The sequence below is a fragment of the Engraulis encrasicolus genome, unplaced genomic scaffold (assembly GCF_034702125.1).
Source record: "Engraulis encrasicolus isolate BLACKSEA-1 unplaced genomic scaffold, IST_EnEncr_1.0 scaffold_119_np1212, whole genome shotgun sequence".
NCBI lineage: Eukaryota > Metazoa > Chordata > Actinopteri > Clupeiformes > Engraulidae > Engraulis > Engraulis encrasicolus.
This window is the reverse complement of record NW_026944680.1, coordinates 91,726-117,500: the sequence shown is the minus strand read 5'-3', so window position 1 is coordinate 117,500 and position 25,775 is coordinate 91,726. Positions and strand designations below refer to the sequence as shown.

General features: G+C 48.2%; 2 protein-coding genes across 2 annotated transcripts in view; one reads left to right on the top strand and one right to left on the bottom strand.

Moving 5' to 3' along the window:
* The window catches only part of LOC134442133 (protein mono-ADP-ribosyltransferase PARP12-like), a 13,260-nt gene extending 9,678 nt beyond the window's left edge, over positions 1-3,582 (top strand). The window contains exons 12-16 of the mRNA XM_063192426.1: positions 500-795; positions 990-1,234; positions 1,321-1,424; positions 2,372-3,069; positions 3,331-3,582. Of these exons, the coding sequence (XP_063048496.1) occupies positions 500-795; positions 990-1,234; positions 1,321-1,424; positions 2,372-3,069; positions 3,331-3,582 (1,595 nt within the window). The remainder of the gene's footprint in view (positions 1-499; positions 796-989; positions 1,235-1,320; positions 1,425-2,371; positions 3,070-3,330) is intronic.
* A 4,710-nt stretch (positions 3,583-8,292) lies between these two features.
* LOC134442132 (uncharacterized) lies at positions 8,293-21,265 on the bottom strand. The gene is made up of 11 exons (XM_063192424.1): positions 21,098-21,265; positions 20,618-20,752; positions 20,254-20,461; positions 15,910-19,507; positions 15,146-15,223; positions 13,715-13,809; positions 13,491-13,660; positions 13,011-13,145; positions 12,647-12,854; positions 10,224-11,900; positions 8,293-9,344 (listed from the first exon to the last, which is right to left on the bottom strand). Exons 1-11 carry the CDS (start codon positions 21,263-21,265, stop codon positions 8,293-8,295), a joined length of 7,524 nt encoding a protein of 2,507 aa, XP_063048494.1.
* Between the last annotated feature and the right edge of the window lie 4,510 nt (positions 21,266-25,775).

Sequence of the window (25,775 nt, the reverse complement as noted above, 5' to 3'; positions counted from 1 at the left end):
TCCCATTGTCATTGTGACACAGCACACAAGTGAACACTGCACACTGCACACAACAAAATTGCATTTATGCCTCACCCGTGCAAGGGGGCAGCCCTCAGTGGCGCCCCATGGGGAGCAGTGCGGTGGGACGGCACCATGCTCAGGGTACCTCAGTCATGGAGGAGGATGGGGGAGAGCACTGGTTGATTACTCCCCACACCAACCTGGCGGGTCGGGAGTCGAAAAGGCAACCTCTGGGATGCAAGTCTGACGCCCTAACCGCTCACCCATGACTGCCAATAATAAGTTATATAATAATAATAATAATAAGTTAATTTGCTGCAGAAATGCCCAAGGAAGTAATTGAAACTTGAAAAAATATGGCGCATCAATTGGGGATTTGCCAATTCAATTGTTTGTTCCCCGCAACGCGATGCATTGTCGAATCGATTATGGTTGACACCACTACGGGTCATAGAAGGATATCGTTTGGCTGACTATTATTATTATCGTTCTGTAGGAAGTTACTTCGCCCGAGATGCCGAGTACTCTCACAAGTACACGAGTCCATCAGCACCACGCTGCATATTTGCGTGTAGGGTCTTACTAGGACGGTCTACCAGAGGCAGGTCCTGTTACGTCCGCCCTCCACCCAGGGAAGACGACCCCAGCCTGCTCTACGACAGCTGTGTGAATAGCATGTCCAACCCGTCCATATTCGTGGTGTTCGAGAAACCCCAGGTGTATCCGGAGTACCTGATTCAGTACAGGGAGAAAGCTGACCCGGCAGCAGCCATCTTGGAATTGGAAAATAAGGTAAAAGGGACGAAGGGAGAGCTTTCTCTTCCTCCACCACTGATCCAAATTCCTCACTCATGCACAGTGCCACCTCCGCCATCTGCCCGGCACAACCCACCTCCACCTCCACCTCCCAGATACAACCCACCTCCACCTCCACCTCCACCTACCAGATACAACCAACCTCCTCCTCCTCCTCCTCTCTCCCCCAGGTGCAACCCACTTCCACCTCCTCCTACCAGATACAACCCTCCTCCACCCCTTCCTGCATCCACCAAGCACAACCCACCTCCACCTCCTCCTCCATCCAGCAGACACAACCCTCTTCCTCCTCCTCCTTCACCCACCAGATGCAACTCACCTCCGCCTCCACCTACCAGCCACCACCCTCCTCCTCCTCCTCCTCCACCATCCACATTGAAGAACCCAGCTCCACCTCCTCCTCTAAGTTCTCTAAGTTCCAACCTTCTTCACCCTCCTGCACTGACAGGGCAAAACAAACAACCATGTGTGCCGTCACCACCGTCTCCTGTGTCCCCTCAGTATCGTCTGCTCTTCCCAGGGAATACTAATCAAGTACCTTCAGCTGCTGTGGCAGCCAGGAATGGGAGAGCATCGACGTCCTCTCCTGCAGCTGAGAGCTCAGTGTCAGCCACACTGACCCCTGCAGGATCCAATGAAAACAGCAAGAGCGAGACATTTACAGATTTGATCCAGTACTTCTATCAGCTCTCAAATAACACATGAGATTGATTGTATCACAGAATGTTGTAGGTTATGTACAGTACAGCTGTGTATATCATGTACACCGGCAACACTTTTGTAAACAATCAAATAAAAAAATGTTTGATCATTTCTGTCATGTTTACTGAAATGTTAATGTGTCAGTGTTCTAGAGCACACATAATGTTAATATATTTTTTGTAATTCTTGTTTTAGCGCAAAATGTGGATATTTGTGATGTTTCATTTTGTTGTAGTTTTTGCTGAAATATACAATGAAAATAAAGATCTTGAAAGGTTATTTGTGTGAAGTTCTGCATCAGACGTTCTCTGCATCCATCACATTTCTTGTTCACATAAAAACTGCTGCTATGTGACTGGTGCTAATATGACAAAAGATTATGAACACCATTCTTTTCTTTCCTTACTTTCTTTTAATGTAAACATAAGTCTATTTCATGAATAATTTTGCCTTGCTTCTGTTGTTTAAATAGAGTCAATTACTAAACCTAATGTACAGATATTTCATAGTGCTGCTAAACGGCTAAATGTGTCCCTGTGTGTTTGAAATCAAACCTGCCAGTCATGAGAAAATTGACTTAGAAAGAAAAAACTAAAATCAAGTTGGGACTGAAACAAAAAAAATAACGTTCAAAGTCTGCTTTGGACATCTGCTATGCAGTAAACATGGTGTGATGTGGGGTGTTCTCCAATAAAGAAGTTAAAAAGTTACTCAGTTGGAGTCTTCATCATGTTAGTGTTCTGTTGTTCTACTGCGTCTTGAGCAGCCTCCAGTCCACACTGAGCCCACACTGCCACCCTGTGGTCATATGATATCATTACAAATGTGTGCGTGTGTTTGTCATTGCCAGGGAGCTACTTCGCCAGAGATGCCTCGTACGCGCATCGATACACCACACCAGAGGGGGGCGCTGTAGCCGACGGTGTGGCTGGCACCAGGGCCGTGTTTGTGTGCCGCGTGCTGGCGGGAGAGTTCACCCGGGGTCACCCGTCCTTCGTGCGCCCGCCGGCCAGGGCAGACCAAGAGGATGGCCAAGGGGAAGGCCGAGCACCTGGCACCCACCTGTTCGACACCTGTGTGGACGACGTCTCCAGCCCCTCCATCTTCGTGGTGTTCGAGAGACACCAGGTGTACCCAGAGTACCTGCTGAGGTACCAGGAGCGGGGCGGCGGTGAAGGCGACTTGTTCCCGAGCAGCCGCAACCGCCCCAGGACTTCATCCCTCTCCTCATCCTCCTCGTCCTACTCCCGCTTCAGCGCTGCGCTGTCGCTGCCCAGGCAACCAGCCGCCATTGTGACCTCACATCCGGCCCGTTACCATAGAGACAGGTCTGTCGACAAGAGGACGCAGGTGTCAAGCTCTGCGGGTCTCACGCGAGCCTGCGGCGGCTTCGGGTCGCTGACCTCTGTGAGTAACCTGGCCCAGGTGAGCAGCACGTCACCTGTAGTGCGCACGCTGGACGGACGTCTGACCATGCGAAAGATGGTCGTCGGACCGTCGCCCCAGAACCGACAGGGCCAAGGCTTCCAGAGGCCTGTAGGCAGCGGGGTACAACTGAGGCTCCCACCAGGCCATGATGGCCAGAACCAAGTCCATAGGGAACCTCAATAACACATGGCTCTATAATATTTAACCCTTTGAAGTCCAAGACCGTAATGGCCCCCTATAACACTGGGCTCTTATGTAACCCTTTGAAGGCCAACTCCATGGGGGTCCTGAATAACACATGGCTCTATAATATTTAACCCTTTGAGGACCCCTTTTCTCTATGCTATTAAACTTTCTCTGTCTCATGTAATTGAAAATTAGGTGATGTGTGAGGACATTCATTCATTCATTCAAGTTCATAACACCTCACCTGTAGTGCGCACGCTGGACCGACGTCTGACCAAGGTAGAGATGTCTCTGCCCCGAGCCGGACCGTCGCCCCTGGACCGACAGGGCCAAGGCTTCCAGAGGCCTGTAGGCAGCGGGGTACGACTGAGGCTCCCACAGGGCCAGGCCATGGCCAGAGCCAAGACCATAGGGAACCTGAATAACACATGGCTCTATAATATTTAACCATTTGAGGGATGAATCCCCCCAACCCCTCAATAACACATGGTCAGTCAAGCTAAATCCTGATTACGTTTCGCATGTGCTCTGGATTTCATTACATATTTGACACTTTGAAGAATGTCCCTCCCCCTCAAAAACTGGCTCAGATTTAACCCTCTCAAAGCCATTTCTCTATCCTGTTAAACTTTCAGTGTCTCGTGTAATTGTACTTGAAAAGCAAATGATGGTGTGAAGACATGACATTCACTCAATTAAAGTCCATAGGAGTCCTCAATAACACGGGGCTCTATAAGATTGAACCCTTTCAGAGGTGAATATTTTAGCTTTGGTCCAATAATGCCCGGCTCAATCATACTGTATTTAACCTTTGAGGGGTGAGGTAGTGTGTGTGTGTGTGTGTGTGTGTGTTTACTTAAGCTTTACTCCAACAAATAACGCCCGACTCTATAATATGTAACCCTTTGAGGGCTGAGAACTGTAACTATGACTGATATTTAAGCATTTCAGGGATGAGGTGACTCCCCCTCCAATATCGCCTGGCGCTGTCAGATTTAACCCTTTCAAGGCCCATTTTGTTCATACGTTAAACTTTCTGTGTCTTATGTAATTTAAAATTAAGTGATGTTGTGAATAAATTAAAATGTACTGGTCTGACCAAAAGTGCAGTGTGTTTTGAAGCCAAAGATGCCCATGATTGTTTATTCAATATGATTATGAAGATCCACCTATTCATGTCTGAACATAATATGCCAATTGCCAAGTCATCATGAATACTCACAAGTTGTTGGTGGTAAATACCTAAGCACCTAAGCGAAGCATTAAATCTACATCAAAACTGTATTAAAAGACGATGGAGGTGTCAGGAGATAAGAGGTAAGGTGGGAATCAAACCTATCAAGGGACCAAAGATGGAAATTAGCCTCATGGGTATAATCTTGTGTATTTAGCATTTTTTAAATGCTGGTAATAAATTGTCCTTTTTTAAATAAATAAACTTGTAAACTTGTAATACACCAATAAAGATTTAACATCCTCGTCAAATTTTGAGGAGACATACTGTAACTCCTCGTTTTCATAACCTCAGACAAGTGAGGAGAGGCTGAACAACACAAATGAATAAGTTTTGCTCTACGAGATATCAGACCATTGCTTAAATTGTGTGTGTTGTTACAGTAGGGTGAGGTTAGTACATTTAGATACGCACAACACGATCACATGACACACCTCATCCACCCAGGGGTGGGGGAAAGTGGTTTTGGCTGGGACTGCCCATGTAAGAACAGGGGGATGAGAGCAATGCAGGTCGATTGTCACCAGTGTTGCCAGATGGAAAATAATGAAGCCAATTGGAGCCAATTTGGATTGGAGCCAATTTTGGTCCCCTTGGGGAAATCCTATGTCTGCATTTATCCCATTTGGACTAGTGAATCACATTGAAGTACACACACTAGTCCGTAGCAGTTGGCTGCCTGCTGAGCGGCGCCCGGGAAGCTGTGTGGGGGTTAGGTGCCTTGCTCATGGGCACTTCAGCCGTGGTCTGGTCGGGCATTGAACCGGGAACCCTTGGGTTGCCAACCCAGCGCTATAACCACTGAGCCACGGCTGTTGAATTATCGTACCAAAACCTCAGAATTATCGTTTTTGGGGAGGAAATTATCATACAAGACTAAAATTGTTGTTTCAAGGCATCTAAATGAACTGAATGACAACTCTGAAATTATTGCACATCATGTTTTTTGATCGTACAACAAAAATGACAAATTGATGGTACATTCAGAAAAAGAGAGGAAACTACACTCCACTTTCCATCTGCAAACAACCAGTTGAGAGGGTAGAGTGCTTTAAATACCTTGGTGTTCACATCACAAATGACTTAAAATGGACAAACAACACACACATCAATAAGAAATCCAGGCAGAGACTGTACTTTCTGCGCTTGTTGAAAAAGTTAAATGTTTCCACACCCATTCTAAAAGCCTTTTACTCCTCAGCAGTGGAGAACATCTTAACAGGAAACGCCACAGTGCGTGAACAGAAAGAACTACAAAGGATAGTGCGCTCTGCTGAGCGCTGTATTCGTCAACCTCTGCCTGCAGTGAAAGACATATACACAAAGAGAGTGCTATCTAGGGCCCATGACATTCTCAAAGACCAGTCACACCCAGGATATGGACTATTTAAAAAAACTGAGATATGGAAGGTGACTGTGCTGTCACAGAGCTAGAACTGAGAGACTGAGAAAGAGCTTTTTTTCCTCATGCCATTTGCTTACTGAATTCCTCCTAATTACTTTGATTGAACACACACACACACACACACACACACACACACACACACACACACACACACACACACACACACACACACACACACACACACACCTTTTATTTTTATTTTATCTCTTATTTTATCTCTTCACCCTTCTTCTGCACACTTGTTTTGCACCGCCTATTCATTTCATTACAAGTGACATGAAAGTGTCTCTATGTACATGACAAATAAATATCCTTGAATCCTTTAATACGATAATTATCGTACATCTGGCAACACTGATTGTCACGCCTGGATGCTGTCTAGATTTGCATTCCTGAGCATTGAAGGTAGAGCTGGCATCCACACCTTTGTCTTACAGTTTTTCTCGATTGCATCCACACAAGTTCTGGAACTGCACACACAATTCTCTGAACATCTCACCCATTTCCCAACTCCCCTAACCAATTGTGACCTGCGTTCTCTTTACCGTAATATTTTTTTTAAGATTTTTAATATTTTTAAGATGTTTAGTGACTACGCCACTCTCATTTGTTAGGGTGAGAGAACCCAACCATCAAACACTTGATTTGACTTTCCCCGCAACAGGTTGGTGAATAACAAGAGATACAACTGTCATACAATCCAGAGTTCTTTTTATTTTCTTTCTTTTCGTAATGAATCTCCTTCTGAAAATATGCCTCACGGGCTCAGTCACATATAAAAATATAGCATATGAACATTTACAGTACCTAAAGGCACGTCATCTCAATATACAAAATGTGCAAATGTGCTAGTTGCACGAGAGGTAGACCAAAATAACAAAAAAATTGCACTGCAAACAAAGTTAGTAAATCACAATAAAAAAAATAACAAACCAAAATAACACACAAAATCCCCACACTGATAACAAAAGAAAACAAAACTGCCAAAGGGGCAAAATTGGTAATGGCCACCGCACACACACACACACACACACACACACACACACACACACACTTGTTAGACACACGTATTTGGTCTCTCCCTACAGCAAGTACAGGTTCCAAAAAGGATTCTGGGGTTTAAGATGCGTCTCCCAGTAATACTTCAGTGTTCATACCCTAATCATATACACAAGCTCCGTCTTGGCAGTTACTAAGTAGAAACTTACACGAGCCCCTTCGTCTCGGATGTTAGAGTGAAAAACCTACACAAGCCCCTTCGTCTTGGATGTTACTAAGTAGAAACGTACACGAGCCCCTTCGTCTTGGATGTTAGAGTGAAAATTACACAAGCCCCTTCGTCTTGGATGTTAGAGTGAAACTTACACGAGCCCCTTCGTCTCGGACGTTACAAAGTGAAAGGCTGCATAGGATAAATCACTTTCACAATAGGACAAAAAAAGAAAAAGGTTGGGAAAAGAACAGTAATGCCCCCCTTCTCTAGTGATACTGCATCAGTGTAGTCGAAGGCACCAACTCCTCCTATGTACATTTAACGAGAAAGTTACCATTAGAAACGGCGTTTATAAATCGATTAAGCAGGAGTTGTGTATTGTGGAAATGCGGGCGCTCCCACAGGTGCAACCGCGACACCACAACGCGATATCAAAAGCACCACGCCGCCAGTCCCGCCATCACACCTGCGGAGCACCCCCACTCCCACCCCACACAACTCCCTACACAAGTCAAGTGCTAAGCATCTCTTACAAAAAATGAAGGCATTACCTCCAGATCAGGTCTGCCAAGCGCAAGTCGGGATATGGGTCACGCCGGGTTCCAGCTGGGTACCGTGCATCAAGGAAACTGTGGCACATGCAAGTCAAATCAATAAACGCTAAATAAAAAAATGCCAGATTCAGGCACATGCCGACAGAGAAAACACGACATTACCTTTGGTTCTCTCGAAGCGGCACGCAAGTAGTCAACCACAAAGGGCACGAAGTGGAAGCACGCCACCAGTGATACTGCGATAGAGTAACATTACATCAGTCACAACAGAGACTACGTTCGCATAACACATGAGAGAAACGTACGGACCGCAACTTTACCTCGAGTTTGCCGAGCTCGGCATACAAGCTCCAGAACAGTAGCCGACTGCCAGCTGGGTTCACGCCAGTTGCGGATGGACAGGGCTGCGATTAAGTTAAATGGCGTCAGTAACCAACAAACTAAGTACATTACAATGCACCAAAAGAGCAATGAATCAACCGAGAAGGACGCCTACCTTTCCCGTACGATGGCTCAACCACAAACTGGAGGGACAGAGAGAGCGGCGTGCCAACGCTGCACTCGACAGCATCAAAAACACAGCGTCTGCTAGCTAGCTACCACCGCGATGACTTAAGCTACATACCGGAAGGAAAGGGGAGTGTCGTTTACCCCGTCAGAATAAAAGTTCAGCATGACCACCGGTCACATACACCCCCACCTTGGAATGGAACCGTCCCGGTGACCCAACCTCGCACCCTGACCTACTAGCTTAAACAGACCTGGGAGGCCCCTCTGACGGGTGAGCCGCAGCCCCTTCCTCACCCCCCACCGCGGCCACAGATCGAGGTAATCGGTGTGGGTTTGAGTGGCAACCCCGTTGTGCCCTAGATGACCGACGGGGGATAACCTCGGCGGACACGTCATCTTCCACCAATGGCCTTCCTACATCTTGTGGTGGCGAAACGGGGACCGTAGGGGACTCGTGTTGTTCTGCACCCGGTGCAGGTGGGTCAGCTACTCTGACTGGGGATGCTATACTGGGCCCCATGAACTCCTGTTGTTGGATTGGTGTTGCCGGCACCAACCACTCTGTATCCTCCTCTGACTCGTCTTCCTGGTTAGACGCACCCGACTCAGTGCCTCTTTCTGGTGTCCCTGCGCTGGGCCCTGGCTCTGGCCCGGGGCAGGGGGAACAGACCCGTAACTCCGTGCGATGGATGTTCTTCACTGGTCCTTCCCCCTCTACGGGACAGATGGCGTAGACTCTACCCTCATCATCCAAGCATCTGACCACTCGATACTTGACTGGGCCCCATACGTCCTGAATCTTATTTCGGCCTTGCACATGATTTCGTCGATAGACAATGGTGCCCACCGGGAGAAGCTCTGCGTTGGCCTGGGGCTGACAACTAGCTCTTTTCGCAGCTGCCTCCTCCAGATGGCGCCCGGCAAGATCATATGCCACTCTGAGGCGTTCTTGATGTTCTTGTACCCAATCCTCAACAGAGCCTTCCCCATCGCAATCATGGAAACCCAGGAGGGCATCCACGGGTAAGAAAGGTTTGCGCCCAAACATGAGTTCATAGGGGGAGTATCCAGTAGAAGAATGCACGGTGGTGTTGTAAGCAAAGACTACTTGGGGAAGGTGTTTTGGCCACTGTCTCTTCTTCGCTGGCGGGAGCGTACGCAGGAGGTCATGCAGGGTGCGGTTGAACCGCTCGCATTGGCCATTCCCCTGGGGATGATAGGGGGTAGTGCGGCTCTTCTGCACCCCGTAAAGAGTACACAAGCTCCTCAGAAGGTCATTCTCGAAACTTCTCCCTTGGTCGGAATGGATGCGTTTCGGGACACCGTAAGAATAGAACCATTTCTCTGTTAGAATACGGGCCACTGTATTTGCTTTCTGATTAGGTGTAGGGTAAGCTTGAGTAAACTTTGAGAACACGTCGGTAATAACCAATACATTTTCTTGCCCATCACTAGCTCGTTCTAGGAGGGTGAAGTCGAGCGCAATTACCTCCAAGGGTTTGGAAGCGAGAAGATGGCCCGGAAAAGTCCTCAGTTTGGGCTGACCCCCCTTAGACACGATACACCGCTCGCACTTCGAACACCACTGTTCCAGATCCTTCTGAAGGCCCGGCCAATAACAACGCTCTCGTATGAGCCGACCGGTTCTCTCCCCACCCTGATGGCCGTGATCGTTGTGCAAGGCCGAGAACACCTCACTCCGAAGTGACCGGGGCAACAGCAACTGAAGGGTTTCGACGGCGTCCCCTGGTAGTCGTACCCGCCGATACAGAACACCATCCCGGGCCTGGAGCCTAGGCCACTGTCGAAGAAGCTTAAGTACATCCGCCGATTCCAGCTTGCGCTCATCGGCTGTCGGTTTCCGCCCCCTCTGCCAGTATCCCAGGACGGGGGCCAGGACTGGGTCTGCAGCCTGTAGAGCTTTAAGCTCCGGTTTGCCTCGAACGGGAAAGGCGTCGATAGTCCCACAAGAAGCAGCGTGGGGACTAACAGGATGGACACTGGGCTGAGCCCGCTGAAGCACCAACGGAATGGCTGTTCCCGGAGCCATCTCCGACATAGAAGCTGGGGCCGGTGGATCGGGCAAGCGAGACAGGGCATCCGCATTCTTGTTCAGAACTCCAGAACGGTACTTTATGTCAAAGTCGAACAGCGCTAGTTGTGAGGCCCAACGTTGTTCTACAGCACCTAACTTGGCCGTTTGCAGATAACTAAGAGGGTTGTTGTCAGTATACACTGTAAACTTGGTGCCTAGTAGATACTCCCTGAACTTTTCGGTAACTGACCATTTCAAGGCCAGTAGTTCCAATTTCATAGCACTGTAGTTGGACATATTGCGCTCGGACGCATGTAGCCCCCGGCTTGCGAATGCCACAGGTCTCCTCTTGCCCTCATGTTCTTGCGACAGTACCGCCCCCAGACCGGCATGACTCGCATCGGTCTCCAAGATGAATGGTTTGGAAAAGTCTGCATACAGCAGTACAGGTGTGCTAACTAGCCTACACTTCAACCCTCTGAATGCAGCTTCACAGTCATCGTCCCAGTGTCCCTCCAGTGAGCTCGATCCACGCTTCTTCTTGGAGCCCTGCAACGCCCCCACTACTCTATGTAAAGGAGCCGCCAACCGAGCGAAGCCCTCCACGAAACGCCTATAGTAGGAGGCAAAACCTAGGAATGACCGTAACTCGGTCAAAGTCCGTGGACGCCTCCACTCTTCAACGGCCCTGATCTTCTCTGGGTCGGTCGACACCCCTGCGGCTGAGATGACATGGCCAAGGTACTTAACCTCTGACTGAAAAAAACAGCATTTCTTGAGTTTCAGTTTTAGGTTGTGATGCTTCAGTCTCTCAAACACCAACTCGAGACGTTGTAGATGTGATTTGAAGTCGCTGGAAAACACCACTATATCGTCAAGATATAGCAGTAAAGAATGGAACCGTTCGTCGCCAAATATGCGCTCCATGAGACGTTGAAAAGTCCCAGGAGCGTTGCATAAGCCGAAGGGCATCCTATTAAATTCAAACAGTCCAAAGGGTGTGCAGAAAGCGGTTTTAGCCTTGTCATGCTCAGCCATTGACACTTGATTATATCCTGAAGCCAAATCAAGGGTGGAAAAGAAGGTGGCCCCCGTCAAAGCATCCAGCGATTCTTCTATTCGAGGGAGAGGAAAGGCATCTTTTCGTGTCTGTGCATTTAACTGCCGGTAATCCACACACAACCGAATAGTACCATCCTTTTTCTGCACCACCACAATGGGGGAAGAGTAGGGGCTGCAGCTCACCCGCACCACCCCCCTGTCCAATAGCTCGCCAATGTGAGTCCTAACCAAGTCATACTGAGAGGGCGGAAGTCTACGGTAACGTTGCCTCACAGGGGCGTTATCTAGCAATGGAATCTCGTGCTGCACCAGGTCAGTACACCCGATGTCTCCCTCATCCTGACTGAACACACAACTGTACTTCTGAAGAAGTTCTCTACTCTTTTGATCTTGGTCAGGGCTGAGGCTGGGCCACGAGACGGCAGACAAATCAAGGGGGACCTGCTGCGCCTGGATTGTATTGACTTGTACGACACATTCAGTCTCCCCGTCTCTCTCCAGTGTGACCGCCGTCCCAGTCTTAAGTTCTACCGCAAACACTTCACCCAAGGTGGCTCGGCGCGGTAACCACACATCTTGCGCACCAACATTGACTATAGGCACCCACACCCTCCCGTCCTCCACCGAGAGATAAGCTTTGGAGGCCAAGAGGCCAGCTGGCAGTAGGCTAGTGGTAGGCTCGAACAACACAGAACGCAAGGCGCGACCCACATGTGTAGCACAGGTGGCGGCTGCCATCTGCAGTGACCCAGCTGGAACCCGCACGGACGAACGCCCGCCTACTTTAACACGCCCCAGACGCCCCGTTTCCGGTAGACAGTCCAATTTGTGACACTCGGACAATGCGTCCTTCCACCCCTCGCTCGCCCTTTGTATGATGGAAGACTGAAATAGAGTGGGACCATGCTGCTGGAAGAGTTCCCCATAACACCCACCAATTACATTCATACCCAACAGACCAGGAGCCTTGGCGACGCTACCCGAATATGGGGGGTCTCGAACCACGAGAACGCCCATACCGGGTAGGACCCTACCCAGAACTGTAATATCTAGCTCCAAGTAGCCAAGGTACGGGATTTCTAGTCCATTAGCTGCCCTTAACTGTAGCCAATTACACTTCTGTAACTGTCCGTCGTCCCCAGACTGAAAATGGCGCTTAAAGAAACTCTCGCTCAAAGTGGTTACCATTGAGCCTGTATCAAGTAAACATGAAACTCTTACCCCTCCCATCTTCACTTCAACTACAGGGCAAGACCCGATAAGGTTGGAATGTTTTTCAGTCATGATTGAGCCGTGAAAGTCCCCTTCTGACGGCCGACTCTCTGCACCAGAGGGGACTAGTTTCCCTGTGGCCCAGAGGCGGCGGCCGCTTCCCCAGCTTCGCCACCCTGCACAGCCACCCTCCCACTCATGATTGGCCCCGAACTACTCGAGAGATCAGCCCGACAAAAACGAGCAATGTGATTGGGTTGTCCACAGAGCAAACATATGGGCTTACCGTCGGGTTGAAAACGATATGGCCTACGAGGGGGTCCTGTGGGGCCCTGGCCATGCATGGTGGGTGAGTGTGAGGAGGCCAGGAGCTGCATAATGGTATCTAACTGTGTCTGCTGCTTTCGTAAGCTTTCTTTCATTTCTGACAGGTCATCCTGTGGTTTAACAGTAACGGCGTGGCTGTCAGCTCGACACTCACTCACCAGCAAGGCCTGCGAGTCACAAGAGTAGGAACGAGGGCGTGGTGTACAAACACGCTCCCCATCCTCTACCCAACGAATGGCCTCACCACGCATCACAAGAAAAGAAACATCCGGGTTAAGTCTAACGGACTTCTTAAGTTCCCGTCTTAACAGCCCATCCCGTACATGCTCAATAAACTGATCTCTAAGTAGGGCATCTGGATTTGGGATACCGCGGGGGTTGTTACGCTTTATCGCCTCCATCAAGGCCAGCAGGGCATGAGAAAACTCTCGAATGGACTCTCCCTCTAATTGCTTACGCTGAAAAAATTGTTTCTGGAGAGAGATAAACGACTTAGAACAACCAAAAATATCAGTTAACACAGCCAGTATCTTGTCTGGGTCACTTCGCTCTGCGTAAGGGCGGAACTTAATCTCATTTTTTGCATCACCATCCAACAAGTCATACAGAAACAAGGCCTGCTCTGCCCGTGACATGGGTCGTACTTCTAAGGACCTCCGGGCCTCCTCAACCCACTCCTCCACCGGCAAGGCATCTGTATTTTTCCCCGAAAACCTAGGACATTTTCTCTCTCTTGGCAAGTAAATGTAGCGTTCAGCTCTGCTGGTTGTACTGGAGGTACCAGCCCCTGAAGCCCCACTCACCTCAGTCACACCAGAATTAACAGGAGTATCAGAAGCCCTGGGTACAGCAGCATTACCTTGATCAATGTTGGAACGCAAATGCTGATTATCAGTCTCCAGCTGTTGGATACGCTCATTCAAAAGTCTAATACGCTCTTCCGGGCTTACATCTGATTCACTGCTGCTCATGACTGGTTGTCAAAAGGGTTTCAAAACGAAAAAAAAAAAGATTCAGGGGCACACACTTGCAAATGGAACGGGGGAGGATGTGTCCTCTTCCGGATTGCCCTGCTGGTGATCGTCAGTGGGGCCCTCCGCTGGCTGGGGGTAATCACTGCCCCTTTCCCAACAAAACAAAAAAAACAAAATGCATACAGAACCCACCACTAACAATTGCAGACAGCTGTATCCACTTAGTTATCCTTTGCCGACTACTGCCAAATGTGACCTGCGTTCTCTTTACCGTAATATTTTGTTATATTTTTAATATTTTAAAATGTTTTTGAGATGTTTAGTGACTACGCCACTCTCATTTGTTAGGGTGAGAGAACCCAACCATCAAACACTTGATTTGACTTTCCCCGCAACAGGTTGGTGAATAACAAGAGATACAACTGTCATACAATCCAGAGTTCTTTTTATTTTCTTTCTTTTCGTAATGAATCTCTTCTTTCTGAAAATATGCCTCACGGGCTCAGTCAAATATAAAAATAGAGCATATGAACATTTACAGTACCTAAAGGCACGTCATCTCAATATACAAAATTGTGCAAATGTGCTAGTTGCACGAGAGGTAGACCAAATAACAAAAATTGCACTGCAAACAAAGTTAGTAAATCACAATAAAAAAATAACAAACCAAAATAACACAGAATCCCCACACTGATAACAAAAGAAAACAAAACTGCCAAAAGGGCAAAACTGGTAATGGCCACCGCACACACACACACACACACACACACACACTTGTTAGACACACGTATTTGGTCTCTCCCTACAGCAAGTACAGGTTCCAAAAAGGATTCTGGGGTTTAAGATGCGTCTCCCAGTAATACTTCAGTGTTCATACCCTAATCATATACACAAGCTCCGTCTTGGCAGTTACTAAGTAGAAACTTACACGAGCCCCTTCGTCTCGGATGTTAGAGTGAAAAACCTACACAAGCCCCTTCGTCTTGGATGTTACTAAGTAGAAACGTACACGAGCCCCTTAGTCTTGGATGTTAGAGTGAAAATTACACAAGCCCCTTCGTCTTGGATGTTAGAGTGAAACCTACACGAGCCCCTTCGTCTCGGACGTTACAAAGTGAAAGGCTGCATAGGATAAATCACTTTCACAATAGGACAAAAAAAGAAAAAGGTTGGGAAAAGAACAGTGATGCCCCCCTTCTCTAGTGACACTGCATCAGTGTAGTCGAAGGCACCAACTCCTCCTATGTACATTTAACGAGAAAGTTACCATTAGAAACGGCGTTTATAAATCAATTAAGCAGGAGTTGTGTATTGTGGAAATGCGGGCGCTCCCACAGGTGCAACCGCGACACCACAACGCGATATCAAAAGCACCACGCCGCCAGTCCCGCCATCACACCTGCGGAGCACCCCCACTCCCACCCCACACAACTCCCTACACAAGTCAAGTGCTAAGCATCTCTTACAAAAAATGAAGGCATTACCTCCAGATCAGGTCTGCCAAGCGCAAGTCGGGATATGGGTCACGCCGGGTTCCAGCTGGGTACCGTGCATCAAGGAAACTGTGGCACATGCAAGTCAAATCAATAAACGCTAAATAAAAAAATGCCAGATTCAGGCACATGCCGACAGAGAAAACACGACATTACCTTTGGTTCTCTCGAAGCGGCACGCAAGTAGTCAACCACAAAGGGCACGAAGTGGAAGCACGCCACCAGTGATACTGCGATAGAGTAACATTACATCAGTCACAACAGAGACTACGTTCGCATAACACATGAGAGAAACGTACGGACCGCAACTTTACCTCGAGTTTGCCGAGCTCGGCATACAAGCTCCAGAACAGTAGCCGACTGCCAGCTGGGTTCACGCCAGTTGCGGATGGACAGGGCTGCGATTAAGTTAAATGGCGTCAGTAACCAACAAACTAAGTACATTACAATGCACCAAAAGAGCAATGAATCAACCGAGAAGGACGCCTACCTTTCCCGTACGATGGCTCAACCACAAACTGGAGGGACAGAGAGAGCGGCGTGCCAACGCTGCACTCGACAGCATCAAAAACACAGCGTCTGCTAGCTAGCTACCACCGCGATGACTTAAGCTACATACCGGAAGGAAAGGGGAGTGTCGTTTACCCCGTCAGAATAAAAGTTCAGCATGACCACCGGTCACATACACCCCCACCTTGGAATGGAACCGTCCCGGTGACCCAACCTCGCACCCTGACCTACTAGCTTAAACAGACCTGGGAGGCCCCTCTGACGGGTGAGCCGCAGCCCCTTCCTCACCCCCCACCGCGGCCACAGATCGAGGTAATCGGTGTGGGTTTGAGTGGCAACCCCGTTGTGCCCTAGATGACCGACGGGGGATAACCTCGGCGGACACGTCATCTTCCACCAATGGCCTTCCTACATCTTGTGGTGGCGAAACGGGGACCGTAGGGGACTCGTGTTGTTCTGCACCCGGTGCAGGTGGGTCAGCTACTCTGACTGGGGATGCTATACTGGGCCCCATGAACTCCTGTTGTTGGATTGGTGTTGCCGGCACCAACCACTCTGTATCCTCCTCTGACTCGTCTTCCTGGTTAGACGCACCCGACTCAGTGCCTCTTTCTGGTGTCCCTGCGCTGGGCCCTGGCTCTGGCCCGGGGCAGGGGGAACAGACCCGTAACTCCGTGCGATGGATGTTCTTCACTGGTCCTTCCCCCTCTACGGGACAGATGGCGTAGACTCTACCCTCATCATCCAAGCATCTGACCACTCGATACTTGACTGGGCCCCATACGTCCTGAATCTTATTTCGGCCTTGCACATGATTTCGTCGATAGACAATGGTGCCCACCGGGAGAAGCTCTGCGTTGGCCTGGGGCTGACAACTAGCTCTTTTCGCAGCTGCCTCCTCCAGATGGCGCCCGGCAAGATCATATGCCACTCTGAGGCGTTCTTGATGTTCTTGTACCCAATCCTCAACAGAGCCTTCCCCATCGCAATCATGGAAACCCAGGAGGGCATCCACGGGTAAGAAAGGTTTGCGCCCAAACATGAGTTCATAGGGGGAGTATCCAGTAGAAGAATGCACGGTGGTGTTGTAAGCAAAGACTACTTGGGGAAGGTGTTTTGGCCACTGTCTCTTCTTCGCTGGTGGGAGCGTACGCAGGAGGTCATGCAGGGTGCGGTTGAACCGCTCGCATTGGCCATTCCCCTGGGGATGATAGGGGGTAGTGCGGCTCTTCTGCACCCCGTAAAGAGTACACAAGCTCCTCAGAAGGTCATTCTCGAAACTTCTCCCTTGGTCGGAATGGATGCGTTTCGGGACACCGTAAGAATAGAACCATTTCTCTGTTAGAATACGGGCCACTGTATTTGCTTTCTGATTAGGTGTAGGGTAAGCTTGAGTAAACTTTGAGAACACGTCGGTAATAACCAATACATTTTCTTGCCCATCACTAGCTCGTTCTAGGAGGGTGAAGTCGAGCGCAATTACCTCCAAGGGTTTGGAAGCGAGAAGATGGCCCGGAAAAGTCCTCAGTTTGGGCTGACCCCCCTTAGACACGATACACCGCTCGCACTTCGAACACCACTGTTCCAGATCCTTCTGAAGGCCCGGCCAATAACAACGCTCTCGTATGAGCCGACCGGTTCTCTCCCCACCCTGATGGCCGTGATCGTTGTGCAAGGCCGAGAACACCTCACTCCGAAGTGACCGGGGCAACAGCAACTGAAGGGTTTCGACGGCGTCCCCTGGTAGTCGTACCCGCCGATACAGAACACCATCCCGGGCCTGGAGCCTAGGCCACTGTCGAAGAAGCTTAAGTACATCCGCCGATTCCAGCTTGCGCTCATCGGCTGTCGGTTTCCGCCCCCTCTGCCAGTATCCCAGGACGGGGGCCAGGACTGGGTCTGCAGCCTGTAGAGCTTTAAGCTCCGGTTTGCCTCGAACGGGAAAGGCGTCGATAGTCCCACAAGAAGCAGCGTGGGGACTAACAGGATGGACACTGGGCTGAGCCCGCTGAAGCACCAACGGAATGGCTGTTCCCGGAGCCATCTCCGACATAGAAGCTGGGGCCGGTGGGTCGGTCAAGCGAGACAGGGCATCTGCATTCTTGTTCAGAACTCCAGAACGGTACTTTATGTCAAAGTCGAACAGCGCTAGTTGTGAGGCCCAACGTTGTTCTACAGCACCTAACTTGGCCGTTTGCAGATAACTAAGAGGGTTGTTGTCAGTATACACTGTAAACTTGGTGCCTAGTAGATACTCCCTGAACTTTTCGGTAACTGACCATTTCAAGGCCAGTAGTTCCAATTTCATAGCACTGTAGTTGGACATATTGCGCTCGGACGCATGTAGCCCCCGGCTTGCGAATGCCACAGGTCTCCTCTTGCCCTCATGTTCTTGCGACAGTACCGCCCCCAGACCGGCATGACTCGCATCGGTCTCCAAGATGAATGGTTTGGAAAAGTCTGCATACAGCAGTACAGGTGTGCTAACTAGCCTACACTTCAACCCTCTGAATGCAGCTTCACAGTCATCGTCCCAGTGTCCCTCCAGTGAGCTCGATCCACGCCTCTTCTTGGAGCCCTGCAACGCCCCCACTACTCTATGTAAAGGGGCCGCCAACCGAGCGAAGCCCTCCACGAAACGCCTATAGTAGGAGGCAAAACCTAGGAATGACCGTAACTCGGTCAAAGTCCGTGGACGCCTCCACTCTTCAACGGCCCTGATCTTCTCTGGGTCGGTCGACACCCCTGCGGCTGAGATGACATGGCCAAGGTACTTAACCTCTGACTGAAAAAAACAGCATTTCTTGAGTTTCAGTTTTAGGTTGTGATGCTTCAGTCTCTCAAACACCAACTCGAGACGTTGTAGATGTGATTTGAAGTCGCTGGAAAACACCACTATATCGTCAAGATATAGCAGTAAAGAATGGAACCGTTCGTCGCCAAATATGCGCTCCATGAGACGTTGAAAAGTCCCAGGAGCGTTGCATAAGCCGAAGGGCATCCTATTAAATTCAAACAGTCCAAAGGGTGTGCAGAAAGCGGTTTTAGCCTTGTCATGCTCAGCCATTGACACTTGATTATATCCTGAAGCCAAATCAAGGGTGGAAAAGAAGGTGGCCCCCGTCAAAGCATCCAGCGATTCTTCTATTCGAGGGAGAGGAAAGGCATCTTTTCGTGTCTGTGCATTTAACTGCCGGTAATCCACACACAACCGAATAGTACCATCCTTTTTCTGCACCACCACAATGGGGGAAGAGTAGGGGCTGCAGCTCACCCGCACCACCCCCCTGTCCAATAGCTCGCCAATGTGAGTCCTAACCAAGTCATACTGAGAGGGCGGAAGTCTACGGTAACGTTGCCTCACAGGGGCGTTATCTAGCAATGGAATCTCGTGCTGCACCAGGTCAGTACACCCGATGTCTCCCTCACCCTGACTGAACACACAACTATACTTCTGAAGAAGTTCTCTACTCTTCTGATCTTGGTCAGGGCTGAGGCTGGGCCACGAGACGGCAGACAAATCAAGGGGGACCTGCTGCGCCTGGACTGTATTGACTTGTACGACACATTCAGTCTCCCCGTCTCTCTCCAGTGTGACCGCCGTCCCAGTCTTAAGTTCTACCGCAAACACTTCACCCAAGGTGGCTCGGCGCGGTAACCACACATCTTGCGCACCAACATTGACTATAGGCACCCACACCCTCCCGTCCTCCACCGAGAGATAAGCTTTGGAGGCCAAGAGGCCAGCTGGCAGTAGGCTAGTGGTAGGCTCGAACAACACAGAACGCAAGGCGCGACCCACATGTGTAGCACAGGTGGCGGCTGCCATCTGCAGTGACCCAGCTGGAACCCGCACGGACGAACGCCCGCCTACTTTAACACGCCCCAGACGCCCCGTTTCCGGTAGACAGTCCAATTTGTGACACTCGGACAATGCGTCCTTCCACCCCTCGCTCGCCCTTTGTATGATGGAAGACTGAAATAGAGTGGGACCATGCTGCTGGAAGAGTTCCCCATAACACCCACCAATTACATTCATACCCAACAGACCAGGAGCCTTGGCGACGCTACCCGAATATGGGGGGTCTCGAACCACGAGAACGCCCATACCGGGTAGGACCCTACCCAGAACTGTAATATCTAGCTCCAAGTAGCCAAGGTACGGGATTTCTAGTCCATTAGCTGCCCTTAACTGTAGCCAATTACACTTCTGTAACTGTCCGTCGTCCCCAGACTGAAAATGGCGCTTAAAGAAACTCTCGCTCAAAGTGGTTACCATTGAGCCTGTATCAAGTAAACATGAAACTCTTACCCCTCCCATCTTCACTTCAACTACAGGGCAAGACCCGATAAGGTTGGAATGTTTTTCAGTCATGATTGAGCCGTGAAAGTCCCCTTCTGACGGCCGACTCTCTGCACCAGAGGGGACTAGTTTCCCTGTGGCCCAGAGGCGGCGGCCGCTTCCCCAGCTTCGCCACCCTGCACAGCCACCCTCCCACTCATGATTGGCCCCGAACTACTCGAGAGATCAGCCCGACAAAAACGAGCAATGTGATTGGGTTGTCCACAGAGCAAACATATGGGCTTACCGTCGGGTTGAAAACGATATGGCCTACGAGGGGGTCCTGTGGGGCCCTGGCCATGCATGGTGGGTGAGTGTGAGGAGGCCAGGAGCTGCATAATGGTATCTAACTGTGTCTGCTGCTTTCGTAAGCTTTCTTTCATTTCTGACAGGTCATCCTGTGGTTTAACAGTAACGGCGTGGCTGTCAGCTCGACACTCACTCACCAGCAAGGCCTGCGAGTCACAAGAGTAGGAACGAGGGCGTGGTGTACAAACACGCTCCCCATCCTCTACCCAACGAATGGCCTCACCACGCATCACAAGAAAAGAAACATCCGGGTTAAGTCTAACGGACTTCTTAAGTTCCCGTCTTAACAGCCCATCCCGTACATGCTCAATAAACTGATCTCTAAGTAGGGCATCTGGATTTGGGATACCGCGGGGGTTGTTACGCTTTATCGCCTCCATCAAGGCCAGCAGGGCATGAGAAAACTCTCGAATGGACTCTCCCTCTAATTGCTTACGCTGAAAAAATTGTTTCTGGAGAGAGATAAACGACTTAGAACAACCAAAAATATCAGTTAACACAGCCAGTATCTTGTCTGGGTCACTTCGCTCTGCGTAAGGGCGGAACTTAATCTCATTTTTTGCTTCACCATCCAACAAGTCATACAGAAACAAGGCCTGCTCTGCCCGTGACATGGGTCGTACTTCTAAGGACCTCCGGGCCTCCTCAACCCACTCCTCCACCGGCAAGGCATCTGTATTTTTCCCCGAAAACCTAGGACATTTTCTCTCTCTTGGCAAGTAAATGTAGCGTTCAGCTCTGCTGGTTGTACTGGAGGTACCAGCCCCTGAAGCCCCACTCACCTCAGTCACACCAGAATTAACAGGAGTATCAGAAGCCCTGGGTACAGCAGCATTACCTTGATCAATGTTGGAACGCAAATGCTGATTATCAGTCTCCAGCTGTTGGATACGCTCATTCAAAAGTCTAATACGCTCTTCCGGGCTTACATCTGATTCACTGCTGCTCATGACTGGTTGTCCAGAGGGTTCAAAACAGAGAAAGAAAAAAACAATTATTCAGGGGCACACACTTGCAAATGGAACGGGGGAGGATGTGTCCTCTTCCGGATTGCCCTGCTGGTGATCGTCAGTGGGGCCCTCTGCTGGCTGGGGGCAATCACTGCCCCTTTCCCAACAAAACAAAAAACAAAATGCATACAGAACCCACCACTAACAATTGCAGACAGCTGTATCCACTTAGTTATCCTTTGCCGACTACTGCCAAATGTGACCTGCGTTCTCTTTACCGTAATATTTTTTAAGATTTTTAATATTTTTAAGATGTTTAGTGACTACGCCACTCTCATTTGTTAGGGTGAGAGAACCCAACCATCAAACACTTGATTTGACTTTCCCCGCAACAGGTTGGTGAATAACAAGAGATACAACTGTCATACAATCCAGAGTTCTTTTTATTTTCTTTCTTTTCGTAATGAATCTCTTCTTTCTGAAAATATGCCTCACGGGCTCAGTCAAATATAAAAATAGAGCATATGAACATTTACAGTACCTAAAGGCACGTCATCTCAATATACAAAATTGTGCAAATGTGCTAGTTGCACGAGAGGTAGACCAAATAACAAAAATTGCACGGCAAACAAAGTTAGTAAATCACAATAAAAAAAATAACAAACCAAAATAACACACAAAGCCCCACACTGATAACAAAACAAAACAAAACTGCCAAAAGGGCAAAATTGGTAATGGCCACCGCACACACACACACACACACACACACACACTTGTTAGACACACGTATTTGGTCTCTCCCTACAGCAAGTACAGGTTCCAAAAAGGATTCTGGGGTTTAAGATGCGTCTCCCAGTAATACTTCAGTGTTCATACCCTAATCATATACACAAGCTCCGTCTTGGCAGTTACTAAGTAGAAACTTACACGAGCCCCTTCGTCTCGGATGTTAGAGTGAAAAACCTACACAAGCCCCTTCGTCTTGGATGTTACTAAATAGAAACGTACACGAGCCCCTTCGTCTTGGATGTTAGAGTGAAACTTACACAAGCCCCTTCGTCTTGGATGTTAGAGTGAAACCTACACGAGCCCCTTCGTCTCGGACATTACAAAGTGAAAGGCTGCATAGGATAAATCACTTTCACAATAGGACAAAACAAAGAAAAAGGTTGGGAAAAGAACAGTGATGCCCCCCTTCTCTAGTGATACTGCATCAGTGTAGTCGAAGGCACCAACTCCTCCTATGTACATTTAACGAGAAAGTTACCATTAGAAACGGCGTTTATAAATCAATTAAGCAGGAGTTGTGTATTGTGGAAATGCGGGCGCTCCCACAGGTGCAACCGCGACACCACAACGCGATATCAAAAGCACCACGCCGCCAGTCCCGCCATCACACCTGCGGAGCACCCCCACTCCCACCCCACACAACTCCCTACACAAGTCAAGTGCTAAGCATCTCTTACAAAAAATGAAGGCATTACCTCCAGATCAGGTCTGCCAAGCGCAAGTCGGGATATGGGTCACGCCGGGTTCCAGCTGGGTACCGTGCATCAAGGAAACTGTGGCACATGCAAGTCAAATCAATAAACGCTAAATAAAAAAATGCCAGATTCAGGCACATGCCGACAGAGAAAACACGACATTACCTTTGGTTCTCTCGAAGCGGCACGCAAGTAGTCAACCACAAAGGGCACGAAGTGGAAGCACGCCACCAGTGATACTGCGATAGAGTAACATTACATCAGTCACAACAGAGACTACGTTCGCATAACACATGAGAGAAACGTACGGACCGCAACTTTACCTCGAGTTTGCCGAGCTCGGCATACAAGCTCCAGAACAGTAGCCGACTGCCAGCTGGGTTCACGCCAGTTGCGGATGGACAGGGCTGCGATTAAGTTAAATGGCGTCAGTAACCAACAAACTAAGTACATTACAATGCACCAAAAGAGCAATGAATCAACCGAGAAGGACGCCTACCTTTCCCGTACGATGGCTCAACCACAAACTGGAGGGACAGAGAGAGCGGCGTGCCAACGCTGCACTCGACAGCATCAAAAACACAGCGTCTGCTAGCTAGCTACCACCGCGATGACTTAAGCTACATACCGGAAGGAAAGGGGAGTGTCGTTTACCCCGTCAGAATAAAAGTTCAGCATGACCACCGGTCACACATGTACATGTCACTGAACACTAAGCACAATTCCTTCTTTACACTCACATTTCAGTTTTAAAACACACTCTTTTCAAACCACTACACACAATTCTCTGGATTACACACAATTTTCATGAAGAAAATTCCTGGTTGTCGCATTGAACACACTGCCATTCAAAATACTAAAATCAACTGCCATACTATGTTCACTTCCTCATCACATGGGCAAACTATCTTCCTACCGGTTTAAAATCTGAAATCATCACCCCATAAGGACACACATTGCATGTGATATTGATGAAAACATGAGTGGATGCAGTGAGAAAACACATTTGTTTAGTTTTTGAACTCCAAAATATGTTATACAAGAGATCACTTTCATGTGGTTACCCAATATTTTACAATAAATTAGTGCATTTTTTTAAATGTGTAAAATATTTTAAATCTGTAAAATATTTTTTGCCACACATATCTGTACTCCGAGTCTAAAAACAATATTTCAGTATTTTACTACAGAAAAATACTCTCTTTAGTAAGTCGGACAGTGAAGAAAATAAGTTTCTACTGTGTGTCAAGTTGAGTATAGAGTTTTACCTTGTGCATATTAGTGTTCAATGGTTCACATAAGAGTGTATTAAAATGACTGCTTGTGTGTGTCATTTGAGAACAAAATGACCTTTTTAGAAGAGAGTACATTGTTTTGAGACAAGACGTGCATTTTTCAGTGGTAGTGAAGAGTTTTGCCCGTTGTGTGTGAGGTTTGGAGATTTGTGTGTAGAGTTATGAGAATTCGAGAACTGATTCCGAAAATTGTGTTTAAGCAATCGAGAAAAACTGTTGTCTGGGAAGTTTCGCTTGGTACGTATAATTCTAAAACAGCAATGCAGTAAGGAAAAAAAGGAGTCGCACACAGGAGCTGGATGCTATCAGTGAAACTGTATTAAAAGACGATGGAGGTGTCAGGAGATAAGAGGTAAGGGTGGGAATCAAACTTGCAACCCCCTGACTGTCACCCTAATCATCATCATCAAGACATACAGTAGTGCTGCACGATTATGGAAAAAAATCATAAATCACGATTATTTTGGTAAAAATCATAATTACGATTATTAATCTCGATTATTGATTTTTGCCGTTTTTGTGTGAAAATTATAACAAGATGAAATATAACCAAGAATGAATTGCATACGGGATGAGCCAAAATAAAATTAATTGTAATAATTATGTAAAAGCTTCAAGGACGCTCTCAAAAGTAGGTCACTATTGCCACGATTAAATCACGATTAAAATTCATGTGTTCAATTTCACTATTTTATCACGATTTTGATTATTTTTCGATTAATTGTGCAGCCCTAACATACAGCCCATATCACAGCACATGGACAACAAAATATACATACACAAATACCACAAAAGATGGCCAGACAATCTGTTGAGCTGGATGCCTGCGGTGTTTGATGAGTATGTACAAGTTGGGGTATCGGTATGACTTGAGGAGGCTTTGCAGCTTGAGGAGGCTGTATTTGAATAGGTTGCACTGGTTGAGGCTGTGCAGCTTGAGGAGGTTGGAGGCCTACATGTTCTTCCCTGTATTGAATGAGATACTCAGGGTAAATCTGGCTCTTCTCAAAAATGACAAATATGCTAGGGTCATTCATGTCGTCCACACAGCTGTCAAATGTGGTATTTGGCATGTGTTTTTTTATAGGGGGCTTCCTGTCCTCTGGAACGCCCAAGGCGAAGTCTCCCACCAAAATCCGACACACAAACATGGACCGTGTTCCAGTTTCGTCAGTGAAGTCATTGGAGTATTGGGCATCTTTGGCAAAGTATGATCCTATGAAAGAAAGAGCAAAAGTACAACAGTTAAAACACAAACAAACATGCAAACAGTCAATAGATACACTATACTGAACAATAACGAGAGATAAGGTAACACTATAGCTTAAATTACATATTTTTCGATTTTTGTGAATTTATGGTGGTGCAAAAGTGAATACACCCCAGACTGATGCCAAGTTTTTTTTCTCTTCAAAACTCCTGCATATTCCAATAGGTGTCATACCCTGAGCCATACAGAGGGGAGAGTTACGCGATTGGAGGACCAGGAATTAAATTGCAGCCCCGCCTTTCAACGAGATATGGTCGTGCCTAAAGCGGCTGTCTTCCCATAGACTCAACATAGAACCACCACATTAACAGCCAAAAATAAGGACTAACGAACTATACTGCGGGGTAATCACCACAAATATGTAAACTATCAACTGTCTCGGTGGTGATAATCACAACAGTTTTACCATCTGTGATGTGTATCTGAAGTTATTACTACGAACAGCAAGTCTTATCATATTC